Raw genomic sequence first — 27010 nt, 5'->3', positions numbered from 1 at the left:
AACCGGTATGGAAATAATATGTGTCTTTGACGAGTAATCTAGCTCGTAAGAAGCTGTAGGTATCCCAAATACTTAGGCCAATATAATCGTTGTTTGCAATGTATTCCGCTCATTCTTCTCTTCCAGCATTTGGATGAATGACTAACCAGTGTCACTTAATAAAAAAGTTATAAAATAGTATTGGTAGCCAATATAGTCAAAAATAAAAATATTACATTCTTTTCAGTATTTTTTAATGATTTTTGGTTAGTTTTTTTAAAATTCTCATCGCATAATTGGCAATTTTCACACAACATCTAAAAACTGTATATGGATCCAAGCAGATAATTAAATCATCAAATTACTTATACATTCTGTTTCAGAGTAATGTCTTCCGGTAAACTGTTTGAATAATGACATGTTTTCGGTGATGCTAAATAATTAAATGGGAATAAGTTTCTTCAGCTTAATAATATGCTAATTAGTTAATTGGACATATTCATGATAACATATATTAAAGTGAATTGCCAAGTTCGATCCTGAGTGGAGTAATATGGGCCTCCGCGGAGTGGAGGTTGTATTAACAGACCTTTCGAGGAATGGTTGTTAATAGGGGCGTAACAAGGAGTTTTAGCGCTAGGGACAGTTAGGAAAAATGTGCCTTAAAAAGTTTGTACGTATTATCTACCAGTGGCGAAGGGTGGAGGTAGGCTGTAAAGATGCGCCATAAATAGTGCATATTATACTTTGTCAGTCATATTATGTATTTGTTTTTATTAAACCAAGACTACAATTTACAGATGGTGTTGGTTAGTTTTTATAATTCAATTAAACCTGCGAAACCAAGCCAGGTAGTTTGGTTTAGTCAATTTCAACCAACAACATGTGTAATATGTATTATTAATCCAACGACAACAAATAAGGATGAATGAAAAAGTGTGCACAACTTTGTCGTATCGCCGAAAATATACCAAAACTATTATGGTTTGGTTTAGGCAGGGCTTAATTGATTTTTAAATGCTAACCAACACCATCTGTAAATTGTAGTCTTATTTCAATGAAAACAAATACGTATGACTGAGAAAATTTAATGTGCACTATTTATGTTGGATTTTAACGGCCTACCTCCACCCTTCGCTACTGCTACCTACATATAAAATAAATACTAAGTTCATCTGTGTTCCGATATCATTAAGAGTTTTAAATAATACAGATTAATAATAACTAATGAGAGTATTATATAGTAAAATGACCGTCCTTTAAAACTGAACAAATTCAAGATCGCTAATTTCATAAAAAATCATAGAATGGAATTTAATGGTGAAGGAAAAACAGCGAACTTGTAACATTGAATATAAATAACCAGATGAAAGTTCTAAACAATTGATAAACAATTATTGAAAACATAATATTTAGTAGAGATTACAATCATCACAGAGATTTGCGCCGCAGGCAATATTTTTAACATTATTTTATCATAATCATAAAAAGGTTCGTTCTATTCATATTTATGGTAATTTCAGGATAAAAAATTCCTTACACTTTTTATTCATGCACGTTCAACAAAACTCCACTTTTGCGCCCCTATCTAAGTTGTGCCCTGGGCGACTGCTTCGCTCGCACACCCTTGTTACGCCACTGGTAGTTAACCATTCACCCAATTCATTGCACTGAATAAAAGAGGTACACATTATTAGACTAATCACGGATTCTAACCCGCTGGCCACGGCTTCGTATTAAATAATATCTCCTCTGCTTTACGTACTATACCAACGTGGATTCCATTCCAAGAGTGTATTTTAACCATTTAATCAAGGCATATCTCACGTCGGCTTGAAAATACAATTCTTCAGGTCAATCAGTTTCTGAAGATCCCGAAAAGCTATTTAATACTATATAATATACAGGTGTATACAGGGCTCGAAATGGACCGGAACGCACCAGAACGCCGTTCCTGTTCGTGAAATCGGTAAAATTATCGCTCTGTCTTGTGGAATAAATAATTTGACCGTCTGAGCTGGATATGCCATATAATAGAAAAACTAACACACTTATTTTTATGAAAAAAAAAACACATAAACTTTGATACTCGTAACTTTACAATGTAAAAATCTTCAGAAAACTGTCGAACGCTCTGGTTCGTAAATTTTTCCATTTCGAGCGCTGGGTGTATAATGTGGAGGAGTAAAAATGGTTTGAGGGGTTAATTTTCAAAAAGTATTCACTATATTTTTTTATTGATTTTTAAGACGGCGGGAGGGGGTGGCATTAACAAAGTCCAGCTGATGCCGCTCACTCCACCCACCATTTCTCATCACTTAAACTGAAAAATACCACACTTTTTCAGATACATTCCCCATACCCAGACACTCCGCACTTTAAGTTTTGCGATAAACACCTAGCCTGGAGGCATAACAAATGGTGTTTACCTACATCACATCCACAAGTGTTTATTGAATCTCCGTCATATATCAATAATTAGAAATGGAAAAGTTTACCAACCGGAGCGCTCGGCAGTTTTCTGAAGAACAATACATAGTTATCATAGTTAGAAGACATAGTTATCAAATTTTATGTGTATTTCATAAAAATAAGTATGTTAGATTTTCTATTATATGACCTATCTAGCTCAGACGGTAATTTTTTTTTCCACGAGACAGCGATAATTTTACCGATTTCACGAATAGGAACGGCGCTCCGGTGCGCTTTGGTCCATTTCGAGCCCTGATCTCCATGGCTTAACGGTTATAATTGTTAGGATCGCCAAGTCATGAGGTCCGATAATATTCCATTCACCTGTATTTTTTCCGTTTCTGGGGGGAATCAAACCTGAAACCTGCGATGGAACCACGGGATTTTGGCATTTCCTGGGAATATGCAAGAAAACTGACTAGCGAAAGGGATTCTTGGAAGTATCGTGTGGTATCCATAGGAGTGTGCAATCCAACTGTAGTCTAATTATATTTATTATGTGTCTAAACTAAAAAACAGTAATTTCATTAAAAATGTCTTATACCAAACAGTGTTTATATCTAGGACAATCGATTTAGTTAAATCCATAACTGATTGAATAGACAGTATTAATTTAATTAAAATATTTTCAATTGGTTTAATCTGGCAGTTAATTAATGTCGGGGCTATTCTAACTGACCGCGTTAATTTCGGCATGGCGGTAAATTTAGCACGAAGTCGTGTAATAGCGATAACTGTTTTACCGACAAATAACAAGCTGAATCTCTTTATACCTTTGTCTATGGAAGCTATTATTTCTGGCGCTTTTTTCAAAAAGAGAATAATCATTCAATGTATTGTTGTTGGCGAAGCTAATTTGTTTTGAATTCAGAAAGTATAATTCGTAGCAAATTATACATCATGTCTCATGAATAAAATATTGCCTAGATCACGACGTGTTTTTGATTCATCGTTATTTTATATTCTTCTAATACGCTGTGTTGAAGATGTGATAATATTTTCTCTCATGAGATAAAGTTTGAGAAGAATGTAACATAACAATTTGAAAATTTTAACTAATGGCTCTTAATACTGTTAAGTTAAGGCTATACTTCAGCTGGGGCACGGTCTAAAACGATCGTGACTACGCGACGCGAAGATTGTGTAAACGACGCGTGCAGAACAAAACATAATTTTTCATAAAAATTCAACATGCGTCCATTTAATGTTATGTTTATTGTTATATTAGTAATAATAATAATATATTCATTGGCATGTTTTCTTTTTCAAGTAAATGGGTTTTTAGTTATCTTTACATGATTTAAGAATTAATTCCCCGGACGCTATCACAAAACAAATTGACGATTGGCAGCCAATTTCGTCGCACCTATAGTTGACAATTATTTGCCGTTTCACTGAAGTATACTCTTAAGTGTTCAAAATACAAAATCCGATTGCCAATAGTAACTCAATTTGGAAAGTGCTTCAGAGAGTATTAAGAGCCATTAGTTAAGTTAAGTTATTAAGTATGGCGCCTATAGCATAGTTGTGTATGTGCGTGGGCGCAAAACCCGAGAGATAGATGCAGGTTCGACCTGCTGGGTGTCTTGCTTTTTTCAAAAAATATTTTTTCTAACGGTTATAAATGTTATAATAAATATTTTCTCCGACGAGTCTTCAAAATTATGTACATAAGTCAAGTAATTATAATGTTACATTCTTAAATCTTGTGAATTATTCGTTGAATAAAAAATAGTTTATTAACCTAAAATATTTTACTTATTTAAATTTCTATTTTTGGATTTCTGTATTCAAAAGGATAAATTTTCATTCGAAAAAATCGTTAATATTATAAAATAGTTTAATTTAGTTTATGTATTTTTTCCAGAATATTTTATTTGTGTTTATTTATTTTTACCTTCGCTTTTAAAAAGGTGAAAATTTGACAAAGACAAAGAAAATGAATAAGAATGGCTTGTTTGATAATATTATAATATAGTGTTTTCAAAATTATGTACATTTTAATTAGAATGTTACATTCTTAAATCTTGTGAATTATTCGTTGAATAAAAAAAATAGTTACTTAATTAAAAATCATTTTTATTATTAAATTTGTAGATATATATTAATATATGGACCCACAAGACGTTACCTTTAAAAAATATATAAGTACATTATATTGAATAAGAAAGGGTCCATTCTTTCTATAATAACATGCCCTTTTGTTCTTTCCCAAACGGTTGTGTTTCTTTCGCAAATCGCACGCGAGCAAAGGCTCAGTTTACGTTGAGCTATCGCGTATATAGCTCGTCTCTGTTTTTACTATGCATATGTAGACATAATCTCCTCGTTTATTATGGTATCCAAATACTTTAGAGATTTTAAAAATACATAAATAAAACACTTTGAAGGAAAAAAGTGAATTAAATATTGTTTTAAATCGTGAACCATGATTCTCAGAATAAGTTTTATCTAAACACGTAAATAAAAAAATAAAAAAATAAAAACAGTTAAGTTTATCGTTTAATAAAAATATATTAAAACAAAAACAATTAAGTTACTGTTCGATTACTATGGATTATACGTGTTTGAAGTCGTTTTCTGAAGTAAATTTAAAAGGTGGGTAGTCTAAAATTGTTAATTGAGTAACTGTGTATTGAAAGGATCAAAATGTATAAATAACTAAGTTAAGTAAATTGATTTTAAAGTTAATTATGCGATTATAAATACTAAAACAGTTTGAAACGAGTTTTATTATTAATTTAAATAAAACGCAAATTGTTTCGTAATGATTACACTTTTATTAAATAACTGGACCGGTTTCGTCAGCCTCAGAAGGATATTTTCAACTGAAATCATGCCTATTCAACAAAATAGACATTTAAAATACTTAACAAATTCAAAAAGAAACAAAAATATTCATAAAAAATACATTTTAACTAGTTTGTCAAACAATATTATGGTAATCAAGTTTGGTACCTAATTAAAATATATATTTTGTTGTATATTCTTTTAGTTGAAGATATAAATATATATCTATCTTTTTATCCGACCATGTCCGATCCTAATAAGATCATATGGGCCTCAACAGTGTGGAGGTTTGTATTTTTAACAGATTTTGTTTTTACGAGAAATGGATGTCAGCCACTTGCTCAATCTATTAGGTCCATACTCCGACTCATGCACAAATTGAAAAACAATATGTGTACCTACTTGTCAGACCCAGGATTCGAACCTGGTACCCACGACGCTATAGGCCGCGGGTGTATCTATCTATCTATAAATTGCATTTCCGCCGTGAATTGACAGTTAACACAATAAATTAAATTTTAGGACTGGTTGTCAAATATTACATTATTTATATGTGTACAAAAAATGTTATTAAATTCTTTATATTAATTAGTGTTGATAAAGATTTGAAAGTGTACAAGTTAAACTAAACCCATCATGTACCTACAATATATTACTATGAACATGATACTGTTTTATACACATCATCAGTCAATGGAATGCAATTCAATATTATCAATAGTATATTTTTAAATTTTCATACAGCAGTTTTCATACAATCCATTTTCAAGTGAAAACTCCTAACTGTGTTTTACTCACATGTCACGTGTTTTCTTTTTATCTACATTTTTTCAATTATATTGTTTAGTATTATTAAATTAAATTATTATTTAATAGTAAAATACAAACATAAATATACGATGGCAATACTGTATTTGAAGAAAACTATTTTATCCAATCTTTGCTATATCTAATTATAGAAACAAACAATATAAAAATATATCGATTAAGATTGTATTTGATAGGTATGTGAACTTAACTAAAATAATGTACATATATTGCGTAAAGTACATAATATACCTACTACTAATTATAGTATTTATCTGTCCATTAAACTACCAATGATTTTTTAAACCACTTTCTGTATATCCATAGACGTGAATTCGTTGTACCTATGGGTCTAAATCAGATGACAATAATATATCGGCCGTCATTTGTTTAATGTTTACCATTGACAAAGTTGTAAGTTATTTCGATACATTCTGAATTGATTTAAATAGTATCAACCACAAAACAGATAATAAATAGAATTCCGATAGGCTATATTCAATACGCTACATTTTGATGCAGGGCTTTGAATGTGTGAGTGTCATACGAAAATGAAACACTTATTAAGCACGAGCAATAGTGTGTGTAATACACCAATATTAAATGAGTTTCAATGCATATACCGAGAGCAGTTGTCAGTATTCGACGTATGACGTATTCTTGAGACGTGTTTAAGTTTATCCCGGATTCTTCTTTACTCGAAATCGGTCACCTGCTAGTCCTTACCTGTTAGGTATTGTCATATATTGGATTCCCATTATTTCTGAGTTCCCTGGTATCAACCTTTTATCACGTAAAGTGTACATTGATAGCTACAATGAGCAGAGGAAAAGCCATAATCTATGACGATGATGTATTTATTATAATAATAATTGTGTTTTAACATAGACTTGATTAATTGAGAGACCATAAATACTTAATATACTGATTGTTTAAATGGGTAGTTTTCATTTGCTTAAAAATGTTTATTTTTCTATAAATTCGTTTATTTTTAACAAAGACGTTGAAGAAAAGCTTTTTATATGAAGACTGAACTTTCATAATGTATGGTAGATACTTGATAATATCACGCAATGTGAATATTAATATCTACAATTAGAAGAGGAACATACCTCATCTATGACGATGATTTATTTACGATGTGGTTTTATTAACACATTTTGTTTTTACGAGAAATGGATGTCAGCCACTTACTTACTCAACCTATTAGGTCCATACTCTGGCTCATATACAAATTGAAAAACAATATGTGTACCTACTTGTCAGACCCAAGATTTGAACCTGGGACCCACTATTTTATAGGCCGACGCCCAAGCCGCGAGGCCATCGTGGGTGTATGTAACATACACTAAATTCTGCCAATACAGATATTATTTGAAAGACCTCAGAAACATAGTTATCATACAAAATATTTTTACCGAATGGCACTCGAATCTGCATCCATCTGATTTCGGCCAATATTCTTTACATTTTTCGCGACTTGCATCATAGCCAATCACGACAACATTAAGAGATAACTATGCCTTTCGAGGTGTTATCAAATTTTGTTAATGTAGGCAACCATATTCTAATATCATCATCGGGTGTGGTCGATACACTACTAGATGAAGACCTCCCCTAGCTCCATCTAACCTTCTCGGTCCCTAGTTTTTCGCTACCACGTACATCCAGCGAACTTCATAAGTTCATCTATCCAGTGGGTTTTAGGACGTCCCTGTGGGCGTTTAGTGCCCCTTGGGTACCACTGGATGACGGCATTTGTCCAGCGGTTGTCCAGTTGCCAAGCATGTCCAGCCCATTGCCATTTCATCTGTTTATCGACATCTATCACATCGCGTACTCTTGTCTGCTTCCTTATCCATTTGTTTATTTTATGATCCTACTCATTATATATGCCAACATGCACCTTTCCATACCACGTTGTGCTACTCATAACCGTTAGATTTCTCTTACATTAAGAGTCCATGTTTTACATGCATGCGTGTGTGTTATGTTTATGACAGTGGCTAAAGGTGGAGGTAGGCTGTTAAGATCCGACATAAATAGTGCACACTAAACCTTCTCAGTCATCCGAATTTGTTTTCATTGAGCTAATACTACAATGTGCGGTCAGTGTTGGTAAGCTTTTAAACTTTAATTAAACTCTGCCAAATCCAATCCATAAAGCCATGGTCTGTTTTGTCATGTGGTTAGTTTAAACTTCAATTAAACTCTGTGAAAATGAAGCCATAATAGATAATAGTCAAAAAATGCTCGTCTATCTATAAAATATCTAAAATCATGCAATTAAATCATACGTAACTTTGAATATTTTCTAGATAGAATAATGTTTTTTTATCTACTTATTATAGTTTGGTTTAGGAAGGGCGTAATGAATTTAAAAAAACCAACAATGTGTGTAATATGTATTCTTAATATAACGTAAACAAATAAGTACCAATGAAAAAATGTGCACAATTTTGTCGTATCGCCCAAAATCTACCAAAACTATTATGGTTTGGTTTAGGCAGGGTTTAATTGATTTAAAAAAAACTAACCGATAAAATCTGTAAATCTTGTAGTCTTAGTCACATGAAAACAAATACGTTTAATGTGCACTATTTTTGGCAGATCTTAACAGCCTACCTCTACCCTTCGCTACTGGTTTATGATGTGTTCAATAACGTATGCTACATTGTGTGTATTGTTTGTTAATTAAAAAAGTAGTTGAAATAATGATATTATATTAATTTAAAAATAAATCTAGTCACTAATTTAATTATATTAAAAACCTCGAATCACTTTCAATGTTTTAAATGATGTTATACAAAAAAAAATCAAATAATTAAGCTGATACTAATTATTATCAGTATTACGTACATAGAATATAGTATTCCATAGAATGGTAAGTAGTATTATTTTTATAAACCAAATCGGATAACAGCAAAAGATATTATCTGATTATCTAATGGAAATAATATGTAAAACGTATAAATAAATTAGAAACCATCGAAAAGATAAGGAAATAAATACGTGTTTTTTTATCTGAGCATTTTATACAAAATAATTATTCAAGTTGGTAGTTACTTACAAATAATTCTTCCCGCTCAACGCATGCAACTTTCATATTGTATTGTTACGGTGACCATATTTAAACGGAGAAAATACAGGACAATACCGAAAAAACGGGAGGACAACAATATTATTAAATTATAAAACTGGAAATTCAATCCTCGAATGCCATGGGAACTCGATTTTGACCCAGTTTCGTGTTCCCACTGGACATACGAAAAATTGCGACCATTTTTTATAAATTTAAACTTATCAATGCATTCTTCAATACCAACAACTTGACATACATAACTTGAAAACACCTCAGATAATTATATCCACTAGAAAAAAATCACATTTGAAAACAATACTATGCTTGACGGGATTTTAATCCGTATATTCACTGGTATCGTGCCAATATCCTTTAACCAATTAAGCTACGAGCCTCCTACCTAATTCCGATAGTATGTCATACATGATAATTTATATTAATCATAACTAATTGTAAATCATTACCTCTACATCGTCATTTTTTTTATTGTTTTTCCGAGAATCATAAGCAACATTTTATGAGGTTGTCAACTTCGGACAGACCGCTACTCAATACCGTTATTATATATACATATGTATGTACACAAAATGCATACTATGTTATAGTAAATACCGGTGGCGAAGGGTGGAGGTAGGCTGTGAAGATTCGACAAAAATAGCGCACACTTTGTCAGTCATACTTATTTGTTTTCATCGATCTAAGAATATGAATTTCAGGTGGTGTTGGTTAGTTTTTTAAATTCAATTAAGCTCAACGAAACCATACATAGAACATTTAGGCAGGGTTTAATTAAATTTTAAAAACTAATCAACACATTAAATGAAAATAAATAAGTATAACTGACAAAGTTTAGTGTACACTATTTATGGCGGATCTCCACAGCCTACTTCCACCCTTCGCCACTGATATATACACAGTTTGTGGTAAAATGAATCAAAAACTGTTGCACAGGTTTCAAAACTGCATAGCCAATAACTTACTAATAACAAAAGTCATCGACGACTGCCCTATATTAGAAAGGGAGCGATGGACTCTCAGAACTCTATGTAGACAGCATTACCATGGAATTGACCTCCATAAACCTTACAAAATACTAAAAAATAAAACAACACAAGAACACTATAATATAAAATATTTAATTCTGGCCATAAAGAAAATTAAAGATACAAATGGAAGAACATAATTAACTACACATCAATGCAACTAATCCTTCCAACCACCTTGTACGAAAAAGTAAGGGCATGGTTATTTTATATAATATAAAAAGAAATAAAAAAAGTACTACTTAGGTTTCGGAAAAAAAATAAACTAAGAACAAGGACTGTCCTGAATAATAAAGGAAGTATGGTCACCGCATCTATTGTTCAGGTATTCATAGATTACATTAGAGTACTTTTAGATTAATGGTGAATGTTAGAAACTTTAAATTTAAATATCTTGTGGATGCGCAGACCGTGATGCGCAGCAAATCGATACATTATATTTAGATATTATAATACTGCCGTTAAAAAGTGCAAGTTATTTTTAATTTAAAAAGAGATTGTATAATGGTGGATTGGAAAAAAATATAAATATATTTTTTTATTGCCATACTGACTAAATCCATTGAAAAAAAATGTAATATTTCCTTACAATTTTCTTAGTAATCCACGTGTAATGAATAAAATCAAAATATGTATTATTCTTTTAAATGGCAGATAATGTAATATTTCCATGTAGGTATATTAATTTGAGTGTATATTAATGAGATACATATACCATCATAAATCGTCAGGTATTCGAATTTAGAACTAGGTTCGTCACAGTATAAATAATGAAATAATAAATGTTCTTTGATTCACTTAGAAATTAAATCGTTAACACATTAATTAGGTACTGCAATTGCAATCTGGCAGGACTATTTTAACATGATATATTACTCCGCATAGATACTAATTGTGTGGGTACGTTTAATGTGATATAATAAAATAGTAAAATTATGACTAAAACACTCTATGCATGCACACAAACAACAGTGTACCTATACAGTGTGACAAAAAATATGCAAATAACCTAATTACATTATTTTAAGTATTTACAACGTCCACCTCTCGATATCTAAAACAATTTGGTTCAACACAGTAATATTACCCTACCAATTGTCATCGTGCATGTAGACATTTTAGTTTCGCACTTTAGGTGAATGAACAATATTATTTATGCTCCCTATTTCTTATAATATGTATATTCATTGAGGACACACCAATGAACACTAGCAAAAATAGGTTCATTCACGTCGCGGAAAGATCTCTTCTAACTTTTAACTACAGTAACTGCCAAAAGTTGGTAAGTCTCGAAATCGCGTTATGGAGTAATTGCAATTTTAAGTTTGACATGCCTTCCTTAATCAGGCGTAATGCTATTTTTTTGCGCTAAATGTTAATGTTCTAATATCGGACAACCTTGATTTTTTTCTAGCTACATATTTTTTTGTGTATACACACATAATCCGTCGTTAACTGTAAATACCTAAATTATCGACTTACCAACATTTGGCAGCAACACCACGCAAAGAGACAGTCAGCATCCATATACCCTCATGAGTATATGAGTGGGTCTATTGTTTGGGCACCGCATCAGTTGAAGTATGGCCTTATAGTGGAGAGGGTTCAGAAGAAATTCTCGAGACTCCTTTACTTGAGGTTGTATTGATACTATCCGTGGCTTTATCCAACTGACTTTCTCTTAGGCATGCTTACATACTGCAGTCTGCAATTTAGAAGAAATCTTTATTTAGCTACGTATTTTTTACGACTTATACGAGGTTTAAATGAGAACTCTGCCATTCTGGGCAGTGTTGACCAGCTTCGGGTGTTGATATATTCCACCTACGTGAGGATGACTATAGGTGGACGTTGTTTTATAAATTCTTAAAATAGGGTCTGCTTAACTCATCCGGCGTACTTCTTTGTACCTATCTAATTAAATTTTTTGTATGTACATATTATTTCTACTGTTTAATAACATACTATCTATCTCTATACTGATCTATCTCTTTTTTTATGTAATACTGTTTTATATTTCTTTGTTTCTAAATGCCATGTTGTGAACGTCTTGAACTTATAATTTGTAATGTCCAAAATATGTTAAAAATAAATAAATTGAAATTGAAATTAAATTAAAATGAGCAAAGATATATAAAAAGACTTCTAACTTGCTGATTTCTTAGTCACATACAAAGTTAGTTTTTTGAAAACATGTTATTTATTTTTTTAATTACCTAGTGATATTGCCTGGGACGGGGTTCTGAGCCGCCGTCCGTTTATTATCAGGATGCGGGGCAGGGCAGGTCCAGGAATCATACAAAGTCTAGCGGAGACCGGTGTTCATTAAAAAAATATACCTAATTGCAACGCACTCATTTATAAAGATATCCAGAGTTTGGGTATCCCGGGAGACAAGCAGATTCGAGATAGCACGGTCTCGTACTTAAGGCCTGCCTTCTCAGAACTCGGCAACCTCGCCCAAGGAAAATAGATGAGTCTCAAAGCTAGTTTACATACAAAAAAATAATAACATAAATTTGTTTTTATAATACTCAGTTTAGTTGGCTGCCAAACGCTGACTCTTGCTTGTTTTTGGAGAGCACCCAAAATGTTGGTATCACTATAGGTATCAAACGAATTTCATTACGGTCTGCATTAATACTAACCATGCTATAGTTGGTCATAACTGGGGATGCTTTCAACAAAGGTAAATCCTGAAAATATGGTCATTATAAAACTGTATGTCATAGGTAGCTACTATAATATTATGTATGTACCTACTAACTGTCCTTGATAGAATGCAGTCAGTGAACATTCGCCAGTAAAATGCACTGTACCTTTTATGCTGTGTGAACGAACTTACAAGTGTATTTATTTACACAGTGGCGTAGTAATGTAGACGTCTTTATTATACGTTGTAATAAATTAGTAAATATAATATATTAAAAAAATAGTACAAAATGGGCATGTAATAGTGAAGTTAGTGTCATATGACGTACGCACCTATCCAAAGCGTTTGTATTGTAACTAGAGGGTCTCGAGTACACTTCTTGTATTATCAGCTGTCAGTGGCGAAGGGTGGAGGTAGACTGTTAAGACCCGACATAAATAGTACACACTAAACTTTATCAGTCATACATATTTGTTTTTATTGAGACATAACTACAATTTACAGGTGGTGTTGGTTAGTTTTTAAAAATCAATTAAACCCTGTCTAAACCAAACCATAGTAGTTTTGGTATGCTATGGGCGATCCGACAAAATAGTGCACATTTATTCAGTCATACTTATTGGTTTTCGTTGGATTAGGAATATATAATATTATTACAGGTGGTGTTGGTTAGTTTTTTAAATTCATTAAGTAGCCTTGCCTATTTATTATACCAAACCATAATTGATAAAAAAATATTCTTATATCTATAAAATATCTAAAATGATGTAGGTATGATTAAATGACATAGTTTTAGATATTTTATAGATAAATGAATATTTTTTGATTATTATCTAGTATGGCTTGGTTTTGGTTCGCAGGGTTTGATTGAATTTAAAAAAAAACTAACCAACGCCATCAATAAAGTGTGGTCTTAGTTCAATGAAAACAAATATGCATGACTAACAAAGTTTAGTGTGTTCTATTTACTTCAGATCTTAACAGCCTACCTCCACCCTTCGTCACTGGCAGCTGATAATAAAATAAGTGTACCCCCCCCTCTAGTTACAATCCAAACTTTTCGATTAGGTGCGTACTTCCAATGAAACTAATTTCACTATTACATGCCCAACTTGTACTATATTTATTTAAAAATAGCGGTTAGGTTTGGTTAGGTTAGGTTTTCATTTTTTAATTATGATTTTTTGTTAAAATCGGCCATGAAAATTAGCGCGGTTGCCGCATGGCTTCCCGTAAATCGACATGTACTTATATATATTATATACTTATATACATGGGCCCCGCATCGTGAAGCGGGCCCCCAGGCTAGGAGCTTTGGCGGGCCCCCCTACCTATCGCTAAGGATAAAGGTAGTGTGACGCTCTACAGTAACGTTTTCCAAATGATGTACGCCGAAAAAATAGTGGGTATACATATTTAGTGTTTTGCTGTATATTTTAAAACATCCATTTGAATTATGGAGATGTCGAGTATTGATACACAATTAAAAATTGTATCATACAACCACATAGTTTTAAATAATAATATTGCTGAAGGAAAATAGCGCCGCAGGCGACTTTTCTTCCTATTAAATCAAATTTGTGATGTGTGTTTATCTCACTTATCTGGTCGACACGCCTCACCGGGCCCCTTCTGAGCCCGGGCCCCCAGGCTAGAGCCCTGTCGGCCACCCCCTTGTGGGTGCCATGCTTATATATCTCTTATTTGATTACCTTGCAGGGTCGTTTACGAGGTTTATTTGATTATTCAAATGATTCGTCCACTAGTAAGCCACAGGCAAAGAATTCAGATACTCCCAGCGCATAGAGGAATGTGTGCCGCCACTGCGTGTTACATTATGGGCATGTTTGCATTGTGGAGAAACCGGTTAAGGGGGTGGATGCCCTGTAAAAAGCGTTGCGAAACAATGGAATTCGTTTAACCAAAAAACCAATATAAAACACAACTGCGGAAATAATCATTTAAATGAGTTCATAATAATTCTTATTTCTTTTATAACCGGTGCATGTACTCGTAGCTTACCGCGTGTTGCTTTTGAATAATTGATAATTTTGGTAATAAAAGTGTGGCCAGACGTAATAATTGTAGACTTTATTTAACGGTTATGTCGATATTGTGGTTATGAATTTTTGTATTTTGTAATACCACTTGAAAACCAATTTATAATACTGCTTTAGTGTATCGGTATATTAACTGAATGTTGAAATTTAAATATAATATGAAGTAGGTACCTATAACTAAACAACTTAAGAACGGACCTGCGCAGAAGCACACTTACTTTCGCGCGCATAGAGTAGGGGTGTTAACGGGGTGCCGGACGAAATCCCGAAGGCCGAAATCCCGAATGCTGAAATCCCGAATGGCCGAAATCCCGAATGCCGAAATCCCGAATGCTGAAATCCCGAATGACCGAAATCCCGAATGCTGAAATCCCAAATGGCCGAAATCCCGAATGGCCGGAATCCCGAAGGCCGAAATCCCAAAAAATAAAAAAAATACCAACAGTAATACTTGCGCAATCTTACCATTTATATTGCATTGCGTAAATATTGCTGTTTGTATTTTTTTTATTTTTCGGGATTCCGGCTTTCGGGATTTCGACCCAAACCCGTGTAAACTGCGTCTGTATGTGAAAAGTCTGTTTTACACGACACAGTAATATAATTACAGTTTTACAATTAATACCCCATCTCGATCAGGATATTACAAAAACCTTTACAAAGGCAAGCACGAGAAATTGTTTTTTTTTAGTGTGACTGAATATTTAAAATTGATAAAAAACAGTACAATTTGAAAAACATAATATTGTTTAGAGCGTACTTCAGTGAAACGGCAAATAATTTTCTACAGTAAGTGCGATGAAATTTCTCACTAGTCGCCAATCGGAGACCGATAGCGAGGTGTCCGCACGTCGATTTGTTTTGTCGTGGCGTCGGATAAAAATATTCTTAAATCGTGTAAAAATGACTAAAAAACTTTACGTATACTTAAAAAAGAAAACATGTCAATGAATATACTATTATTATTAGTAATATAACAATAAACATAACATTAAATGGACGCATGTTGGATTTTTATGACAAATTATGTTTCGTTCGGCACGCGTCATTTGTACAATCCGCGCATCGCCTGGCCACGATCTTTTTAGACCATGCTTCAACTGAAGTCTTAAGGCGATACTTCAGTGAAACGGCAAATAATTTTCAACTATATGCGCGACGAAATTTTGGACTCGCTGGCAGTCTGAGAGCGAACGTTGATTATTAATAATCTATTATAAATTATTTTTGTCCATCTCTCATCTTGTAGTCGCGCTACATGACCCGCCCATTTCCATTTAAGTCTTTGAGCATGGATTAGAGCGTCTGTGACTTTTGAAATATTTCTTATTTTTGTGTCTTATTTTTTGTCTTTTGTTGATATATTTAGCATACTACGTTCCTGTCACCGACAGGTTTTTCCGCCCCTGAGGGGGGCGCTCCCATAAGGAGTAGTGCCACCCAGCCGCTCGGTCTGACCCTGGTAGTCAATGCGCCACCGATGAAATGATGATGACCCTTGGCAAAGCTGAACAAAATATTTCATGTGTTAAGTCCCGCAGTTTGCTCTGACAGGCCCCACGGCTTCTCAGAGTGAACTGTGGATGGTTAAGTCGGTCGCCACAGACCATGTAAATAATAGGTAATAGGTAATATAGTATAAGATTAAATTTTTGTTTTGTTGTCAATATGGTAAAGGGTAATTAAATTAAATGTGATTAGTTGTAATAATAATGTATAGTGTAAATTGTAAAATATTCATGTATAATGCAAAGGGTAACCAAGTAATAAAGCGGGATTTATAGATGGGCGTTGGGGGTATGTAATTAGATAGTTAAGATGTACGTAGTGATAAGTGCATATAGATCGATGTCGCTACGCGTCGCACGTACACGGCACAGTAATTGTTGATATATGCTCATAGGCCTGTTGCGAAGGCTCCCTTTTGCACGTATGTGCAATCACAAAGCGTAGCAACACTTAGGCAATCATCGATCCGATTATAATCACGATCCCGCGTAATTAATTTTCATTTCAATTTCGATTATTAATATCCGCGGTCATTCCGCGCGCGGCGTTTCCGAATCGGTATTCTGGCAGCTTTCCTGCTCGCACATACGACGGCGTCTCTGTCGTATGTGTAGAAACCGATTTCGCGATACAAATTTTCTCGCTTTGCAGTGACAGAGCCCCTCTCGCTCGCGTGTATGACGGCATCACGCTCACGCACGACGGGAGAATCGGATCAATGATTTTGGTCGATCAAGGAGACCACGTACTGGAATAAAGTGCGGGAAATCTTTGATCGGCTAGGTATGAGTATGTACTAAGCAATTATTACTGCCTATATGTTTGGTTGACGGAATGACATCCGTCAACTAGTCGTAAGTATGTGCCTGCGGCGACACCGAGCTATATTAGTTGTTAACGTGAGAAAGATTGCACGACCGATACATTTATATATTAGAATCAAGTAACTTCCCCGCGTAATATCGTTTTATATTAAGCTTTTATTTTGTAGTCAGATTACCAATCTACCGAGTTCATGTTTTTAGACCAACGTCAAGTAGGTATTCGGGCCGTCGGGACGCCTCAAAGTTGAGCCCCCCGACGGTAGTTGGCCGAAAGATTGATATGCGCTGTCGTAGGCCTGGTGCCACAAGTATGCCAATTTAACCACTGGCATATGACGCCATATCATCCAGGCTAACTTTGTAGTACTCTGGTTTCTGAGTGAGAGGTACCTTCGCCCCGCTAGAGCCCGGAAAGCCGGCCGCCGCGCGAACGCCCCTCCCTCAGCCATGAAGAGCGCCACCACGCGGGGGGTGTGCTGTATCGATAGGTAATTCAACCACGAATCCGTCGATGCCTCGCACGCCTTCGTAGGTGCGTTTTTCGTGGGGCTGGCCCAGAAACAATGCAGTATTGCTACAGCAATTACACACTCTCGGTACCGACAGGTACTCGAAGTACGTATGTGACGAGTGAGCGACGCCGCCCACCGGCGAGCGTCGACTCGCGCCCATAACTTTACTTAGTCGGCCCTTACGTAGATGTCGCGGGTAATTAGTCATTGCACAATTTCCGCCACTCTCGTAAGGAAACCGTTAATTAATTTTGTCACCCGAAAAACGTTGAGCTAAGGGATGAAATCGGCCAGATTTGCATATAAACCCACTATTTTTAAATTCAATATCAGTCTTCGCTTGGATTTACGACCCTGAACCTGCGAAGGTCAGCGGCGTAATTTTATCCATATATTTACATACAAGTCCCCAGGACTTGTGAGGAAGTGTTCGCCAAGGTTCGATACCTACTGGTCGACCCCTCTACCTTCATACCTACTGTCACTCTGACAGATCGCGAGTGTCAGTCAGCGACTTAGTCGTTTTGTGCATAATTTTACTTCTCATTACCGGACCCGGTCCCCAACCTTTTTTTTTCGGACAGTGACTCGCGCTCGTGCAATCTCGCTCGCAACTTGTAATAAATAATTCTAAATAAATAAATAATTAATTTCTACAATTAGTACTAGATAATAACTTAGTTCTTTTATAATAATTTGGGATTCTGGACTTACGTAATCTGAACTTTTTGTTGATTATTATGTGATTGTGGGACTCAATAAATTGTTTAATATAGTGAAATTTCTTTTACTGGACCATAATAAGTGCCTACCTGCTCTTCCTACATTTGAATGTACCTCCACTCCAGGCACGGAGCTAGCCGAGGATTCGGAGGCCTACATTCCATACCGCGTTGGCAGCTGGTGATTTTGTTCTTAACTATGCTAGAGTATCTCCAGGTCTGACAGTGGGACAATATGTAACAAAAAAAATGTGCCAAGTCCCGTAAATACGAAACGTCTGGCCACCCTAAGTATACCTACCTACCTGCCATCGTACGAGAGTCGAGATGAACCGCAGAGGAGCAAAGTGCTAACAGTTTGAGGTCACGTGACCGCTATCTCGTATCCGTATAACTCGCGTTAACCAATAATGCCTTCAGTTAACTGTTAGCCTACTTCTTATGTCCAGTGTTATTGTTTGTCAATGATAAATTATAGTTGTTTATTATGTGTGCGATTTCAGAGATCGAATTGTAAGTGCCAGACACCACTGTTCTAACTAACTTTACTAACTAACTACATTTTTTGAGACTTCTTTATCTATGGATACTATCTACCGGTAGTCCCAGAAGTACCCGACCTGACGTATAGATAGCAGTTGTTGTTTGAAAATAATGACCATGATAGAAAGTACCAACCTTATAAAGCCTAAGTTTGAAGTTTGACGATTATGACGTTATTTTTTATTGTGATCCTTGACTTTTTTCACATTTTGCTGGCAATGGACTTACTTGCCTAGTTATCAATGTTATCATAAATCCCAAAAAAATATTTCATATCAAAATAATTCAAAACTATTTTTTAAACCATTTGTAACTTGACAAAAAATATTCCAGCAAAATGCTGTAACCCTCTCTGAACGTAACTCACAGGGTAGGTACAGAGTAAGCCATTCTTGACAATCCAATGCCCACAGTTTTTTTCACTTTCTGAACAATTTGATATTTGAGGGTTACGCTACTTGGCCTGTACAGTGACGACATAGTTTAGAAATAACTGTATTCGTTGTCAGTGTGTATTTACATTTTGGTGAGTGCACATGATGCCTGAAGATTAGAGATGGGACAACTGGTCGATTTTGAAGACTAAGTATACTTACTACCAGTATAAAAAAATACTTAGTATATAAACTTGTTCCAAAATACTTACGAGTGTTTGGAATACTATATAGAGCGTTTGGCGTGCGTATGCGACAAAAGTCTCATACTCAACTGAAACTAAAAGGAACTCAGACTGTGTATCGGCTTCAATAGAATCGCTAAACATAAATGTTTAGCTTTATAAACTAACATGTTTTGAGCGGTCATATAACAAGCCTAAGCCAGTGCGTCATCTTACCACTGTGCTGCGACACAAAATTTATGACCTATTATTCATACATTCGAACGCAATAGACTAATAAATTAAAATAGACCTATATTCAAGTGCTATTTCGTTCGTGCACATTTAATGTCAATATTTGAAAGTCTACCAACTGGTGAGTGCACAGAACAGCGACTCGGGAAGATATCATCACAAGTTTTTTGGAATAAGTTTATTGGGCCACACATACTGAGTATGGGTAGTTTCATCCGAAACTTGAGTACACAAACTGGTGACAGTATTTCTAACTCACCTCTACTGAAGATGACGAAAGGCGAAACCCGGGTCGCAAAAAAACGATTCAAATGGATTAATACAAAACTTAAATCCATTAGATTAATATTGTATTCCCTTCGTATACATTTTTCTCAAAGCCCCCACCTACACGCTCTTTTACAGTGACGATATTGGTATGATTTCTCGGTTTTTTGTATGAAATTTTCAGAAATAGATTGTGAAATAATATGTATCATTTATCAGTGATTAGATTAATATTGCATTTAGATGTTTTACTATCTACGTACAAGATAAACGTAAACACGTCATTAATTCAGAATAATGATCAATATTGATTATCGTTATGGAAAATATGAGTTATTAACAAACAATTAGTGTAATGTTACTAATAGGCAATCAGAATTTCTTTACGCAACGTACAGAAATCGATACCTACATAGATAATCAAATTATTTTAGCAAACGTGCTTGCGTGTGATATGGGGTCTAGAACGATTTGGCACCGGGACAACTGGATGCCACGCAATTCGAAATTAAATAGACGTTGGGTACTTATAGGTACTTTAAAAAAAATATTTAATATTATTATATTATGATTTAATAGTTGGTGAGAATTTAAATCTTCTTATTGTGCCATCCCCTAGCGGAGGTCGGCCACCATCAAGGCGATCTTATCTTTGTCGTCTGCAACCCGGAACAGTTCAGTGGAGCTGCACTCGTACCAATCACGGAGGTTCTTAAGCCACGAAATGCGGCGCCGTCCTCTGCTACGCTTCCCATTGATCTTTCCTTGAATGACAAGTTGGGGAATGCTGTATGTTTGTTCTCTCATATTGTGGCCGAGGTACTGTAGTTTCCTGGTTTTGATACTACGTAGAACTTCTCGGTCCTTCCCCATTCGATTGAGAACTTCAACATTTGTCACCCGGTCAGTCCAAGGAATTTTGAAGATGCGTCTATACAGCCACATCTCGAAAGCTTCAAGTCTCCGAATTTAAATATGCACACGTAAATAATGATTTAATCGTGCATATGTTTAAGTTCCAACGAAAAAAGAGTTTTTTCTTTTATATAAAGCCTTAGGCATGGTAATTCTCAATCCGCTATAAAAAAACAATATGTTAAGAGTAAAATGAATTAAATCTACTAAGTAGTAGAGAGAAACTGTTTAAAATTCCTCGTCTACGTTCTGTATACCTGTTTACGACAGTACGGAGTCCAATTGTCCTGGCGTCCAGTTGTCCCATTCCCTGTGATATGTACCTAAAAATGCGTTTAAAATATATTATATTTATTTCGCAATACACCCACGGCTATATGAATTTTTCATTTAATATTTGATTGATTGTATTAATGATTTTATTAAATTTCAATATATAATGCAAGTCATTGTGTAAAGTAGAGGAGATCAAGATTCTAGATTCTAGAATAAGCCAACTGTTATAAGTGTAATGTTATAATCCGACAGCAAATATCAGTTTTATAATGCATAATTAACTCGCTTGATATAATATGTAAATTGGCCAATATTGAATTAAATGCGGCTAGTATTTTTATCAAGTAGAATCCAGTTAATCCGTATGGAAATAAAACTGTATGCAAATACACACTGATAATAATTACTACGTTTTTCTAAATGGTTGCACTAGTAAGGTACTATGTCAGGATAACCTTGTTCACACTTAAATACATACATCTGTCTAGTGCCACCCTCAAGGTAACGTAGAATTCCACCCCCTTTCATTTTTAGTTTGAAATTGTTTGCAAAATCATTCTATTTTATTACTTACTTATTTTTGGCTTGTAATATAGCGCTGCCTCAGTACAAGGGGACACTATTTGTCAAAAACCTGTTGGGAGAAATTGGCTGTCAAAGTTTTTGAATACCAATAAGAGAGTACGTAGATATTTTTATAAAGTATTTATATAATAATATTATTATGTAAATATCCTAAAAAAATAACATTTTATCTAAAATTATTAACCTTAAATTCCTTCCCATATTTAAATTATATTATTTTATGTAATACCGTGTAGTATTGCACTAAAACAATTATACTCCTTTGCAGGGCTCGAAATGGACCGGAACGCACCGGAGCGCCGTTCCGGTTCATACAATCCCCAAAATCGCTCCGTCTCGTGTAAATATTAATTTGACCATCTGAGCGAGATATGTCATATTATAAAAAAATCTAACACAATCGTTTTTTTAAATACATATATGTATAGAATTAGATAAGTAACAGTGTTAATATTTTCATAAAATTGTCAAGCGCTCCGGTTCGTAAAATTATCCATTTCGAGCGCTGCTCCTTTGACATTTATGTTGATGTCATACAAATTTATCTGAACTATTATGGTAAAATAAATTTCTACAAAAATAATGCAGTTTTGCCCAGAAACTTCAACTGATTCTCCATATTTCGTAATTCATAAGTCAAAACTGACATTTTGTCAAATAGTGTATCCTTGTTATTGAGGCAGCAATATGAACTGCAACTGTAATATAAATTGGAAGGACAGTGCATGAATCTTTACTCAACTTATCGAGTCCGTCACGAGTCTTCCACTCGACGTAGTCAACCATCATCCCACTCGTATCACTCTCTGTTTAGCAACACAAGCAGATCTAGATCACATCTCCTACCATTGTAATTGTCTGTACTCTGCCGTGTCCGGAAATTTGTATGTATGCAGTTCGCCTTATCACACTTCACCGTGAAATGTTGTATCGGAAATATATGGTCGTATATTGAAGACCGTTCAACCTCTTTGGGTTGTAGAGTACAGAGATAAAATTCATGTCTAAATAAAACACGATTCATGTCGGTTTACAAGAAGCCAGCGGCAAACAATTTTTGAAAATAGCCGATATACTGGATTATTTGTTAGGTTAGGTTAAGTTACGTTATTTTATATATTTAATAACCATGTCCTTGCTTTTTCATACAAGGTGGTTAAAGAATCATAAACACCCAGGCTTTGAGAAAAACACATTAATATTGTGTCCTCACCGGGAATCGACCCCATAACTCACGGGCGGAAGGCCAGTGCCTTACGCACTACGAGAGCCTTCAGGTTAGGTTAGGTTAGGTTTTCATTCTTTAATTCATGAATTTGCCAAAATCGGCCATGAAAATTGGCGCGGTTCCCGCCTGGTTTCTTGTAAACCGACTTGTACCTGAAACACTTATAAAATACGTAATAAAAACTACCGAAATACTAAGGGAAAGACGGTAGAAAATAGGTAAGTATCTAATTAAATTAGAAATACAGAACAACGCGTATTTTTTTCATCTCTCTCACCTGCATCTACCATTAACTACCAAATATTATGTAGTTTGTATTTCATAATATGAATCGATTATTGATTACAGTGACGTCCCTAAATAAAATGCCGCCCCATTTTTTATACTTACAGTTTTTTTTATCATCCTTCCATGACTCCAATATCTAATCTATCGGATCGATACATTACTAACAAATTACCACTAAATCTAATTTTATTTAAATGCCATCTCTGCTTCAATGGACAGTATTGCGAGTCCACAGTTTCAGATACATTACAAAATATACCTGACAACTTCCAAAAGTCGCGAGTGACTGGCAAAAATATTTTTGGGTACATTTTAAATTAGGTAAGTATGTACCAACTTATAATTCATATATGCCTACATCGCAAATCTGCACGTGCTATTGCTGGCCATCAAGGACATTACGTCCAATGACAACATAAGTAAACTAGACATCGCGGACCCGACAAAATAAGTACCGTTCTGTCAAACCTTTTATGTTAATTACATTTTATTTAATTAATGGAAAGATATTTCCGTTATTACTAAATTTATGTTGCTATTTATACATATTATATCTAATGATTCTCCTCGATTTGCCGCCCTTCAAATAACTGCCGCCCCCAAGCGATGCTCAATCTGCCTACCAACACGGGACGTCGCTAGGGAATCCAACCCCGAGCCAAAATTCTGATCCCGGGATTTCGGGATTACAATTTAACAATCCCGGGATTGGCATTTTTTCCATTGTTAATACAAAACTTTTATATTTACAAATAACATTGATAAAATCGGTCAAAAATAAATATAGTATAATTTATACTATTTAAGACATTTATTGTTAATATTGTATACGTTCAATCTTGGAAATACACAAGTTTAACGGAGTAAATAATATTGTAATATAAATAATAATGTGAATTTAATAGGAGATTGCTGTTTCTGATAGTAAAGACTTAATGAATGGATTAGCGAGATATAAAATAGTAAAGCAAATAATCATGGCGTACTTATGGCCTTTCCGCTTCATAAATCTAATTAGTCAGCCAAATTTGAAAATGCCGTAAAACGTATGATAGCATGGTGGAATTACTTTGTTAAAAGTGCGAAGCATTGTTTTTTTCCAATCTTTCCATTTTTAATGATCTATGTGAAAAAATAAAATGAATCGGCAACCTACACATGGGTATAAATCAAACTTCATTCAAACTCAGTTTATTTCTAATGTAATTATTTTTTATTAAAAGTATTTTTCTGTTATATTTTCGCTTTTATTTTATTTTCCATAAAAATTGATAAAAAAATCAATCCCGGGATTCATAGGTATCGAAAATAGCTCGGGATCCCGGGATTGGAATCCCTAGACGTCACTGATTGATTATGATTATAATATTATTATGTTTAGTATTTATTTACACGACAAAATATCGAATTACTATAATGCCTAACGTTAATATCACGTTTCTTCTTTTTTTTTTCAGATATACGTTATTGACTATCAACGAGCTGAAGCCGACTAAAGACAACTAAAAAATCGTCGACAGAAGCAGTTTCTTTGTTTCATTGGCTACAAAAATATAACTAATTAACTACTTAATAATTGCAGTAATAATTAGTATCAATGGAAAGAAGATATTAATTATAATTAATTGAAGAAAGCAATAACTGCAAAAAACACGAGAATTCTTTTAAATTCATAATTGAGATCACTCGTGACTGAACAAAGAATTGCGCAATGGAGTGGTAAGTTAATAAATTATTCTAAACCGATATTGTTTAACATTCACACGTCTATAATATTATATTGTTACAATAGTGTGTAGTTTATCAATATTTTAGGTATGTTTAATCTTTCTGGTTAGTTTCACAATATCTACATGTCCGATTTTATTGATAATATCGATATCCATAGATAGGTATAACTATACAATATATAGGTATGCTTACATACTGCAGTCTGCAATTTAAAAGAGATCTTTATTTAGCTACGTATTTTTTCCGATTTATACGAGGTATACATGAGAACTCTGCCATTCTGGGCAGTGTTGACCTGTGTGTTCCTGATAAATTATTTTAGAAATTTGGAGCATCAGTTGTTTGTTCTCTCAAGGAGCAGAACTAACCTGTCAGTGGTAATGCCAATTGGGAGGGCGATAACTTTACTATATATGTTCAACCAAATTGCTTCGGGTGTTGATATAGAGTTTAGGTGATCGTTATTTTATAAATTCTTAAAATAGGGTCTCCTTAGCAATCTCGGTGTTCTTCGTTTAACTTCTATAGCTGATGTATAATTGTATTTTCACTGCTTTCGTATATTTATAATAATATTATGTTCTCTTTTTATATTTTCATTTTTATCGCTTTTATTCCTTTTTTCTTCTTCTTTATAATAATGTTTCATGTCATGTTGTGAACGTCTTAAATTTATAATTTGTAATGTCCAAAATATAGTAAAAAAAAAATGAATTAAATTGATTGTTGTTGTTAAATTATCAGTTAATTCAGTCATAGACTAACATAATTATTATATAATTTTTTTGTTTAGTTGTTTGTCATTTGATCAGCTGTTGATACCGCTATATTTACCAATGATATATTTTTGGTCGTATGTTACGTGTAGTTATAGGAAAATACATAATTTATATTCATCGCTCAATTGTATATAGTCAGTGAGCTATTGAAATTTTATCGATTTAGTATGACGTTATCATTAGTGTGTAGCTATTCATCAGTAGCGTATTATCGTCTTATTTTCCGTAGTATACCTGACAAGTGTGTTCTTTTACTCTGATCTCCACAACCTACCTCTTTGCCACTGCATTCTCGAACAGTTTAAAAGTTGCTATAACTTTATATTTTTCCTGCTTTTAATGCAAATTCTTGGTGGATGGTTATTATAAAACAAACAAACATATTCATAACTCGACAAACACCAAATCATATTCATACATTCGGTTGTCAAAGTTTTTTTCTCACGGTGTTTCCGCTCCCATAAACCTATTGAGAATTTCCTCAATTTTCACAATTACAATACTACACTCGAAATCACAGTCGTGTATAATAAAATAACATTAAATAAAATTTCGAAGCATTTTTTTTCTCTTCTAACTAGAGAAATAAAATGTCTTCACAAGATCGTTGTCATTATATCTACTCTATTAATTGAGATGATAGTTTTCCCAGGTATGAGCACTGAGCCATTCATTGTCTAGACATATTTAACCTCTAACCATACGGTTTATAAAAGTCAAAATAAGAAAGTGACTGTTATCTGGGAACATACCGTTTTAATGGATCTCAAAAAACATCGAAATTTACAGTATTTTCTGCCATTTTAATACATTAAAAAAAATACGATTAGTTTCATTATAATATACAAGTGTTTTTCCAACTTTCAATACACATTTATATTTTTATAAAAATCGACGTTTTTTTTAAATAATTTTAAATAAATATAAAAAATATTAAAATTATGAATTAGTCAAAAATCTCTACGAAAAAACATATAAAACTTAATAAACTAAATTTTAATAATACGTATGACCAAAAAATAATATATGTAATAATAAGATGGGGTATTTTTAAAGTTTTCAGATACATAATATTTATTAATTAATACAGTT

At 33.9% G+C, this 27010-nt stretch overlaps 1 protein-coding gene across 1 annotated transcript in view; it reads left to right on the top strand.

Moving 5' to 3' along the window:
- Positions 1-4708: 4708 nt before the first annotated feature.
- IP3K2 (Inositol 1,4,5-triphosphate kinase 2) overlaps positions 4709-27010 on the top strand; it is a 426861-nt gene continuing 404559 nt past the window's right edge. Inside the window, exons 1-2 of the mRNA XM_085948987.1 lie at positions 4709-5049; positions 24866-25127. Coding sequence (XP_085805113.1) covers positions 25120-25127 — 8 coding nt within the window. The 5' untranslated portion in view covers positions 4709-5049; positions 24866-25119. The remainder of the gene's footprint in view (positions 5050-24865; positions 25128-27010) is intronic.

Source organism: Rhyacophila brunnea, unplaced genomic scaffold, assembly GCF_057557595.1.
Source record: "Rhyacophila brunnea isolate RB1 unplaced genomic scaffold, BYU_Rbru_1.0 scaffold_21, whole genome shotgun sequence".
In the NCBI taxonomy this organism is placed as follows: Eukaryota; Metazoa; Arthropoda; class Insecta; order Trichoptera; family Rhyacophilidae; genus Rhyacophila; species Rhyacophila brunnea.
The sequence above is the reverse complement of the archived record's forward strand: the minus strand, read 5'-3'. Positions and strand labels throughout refer to the sequence as shown.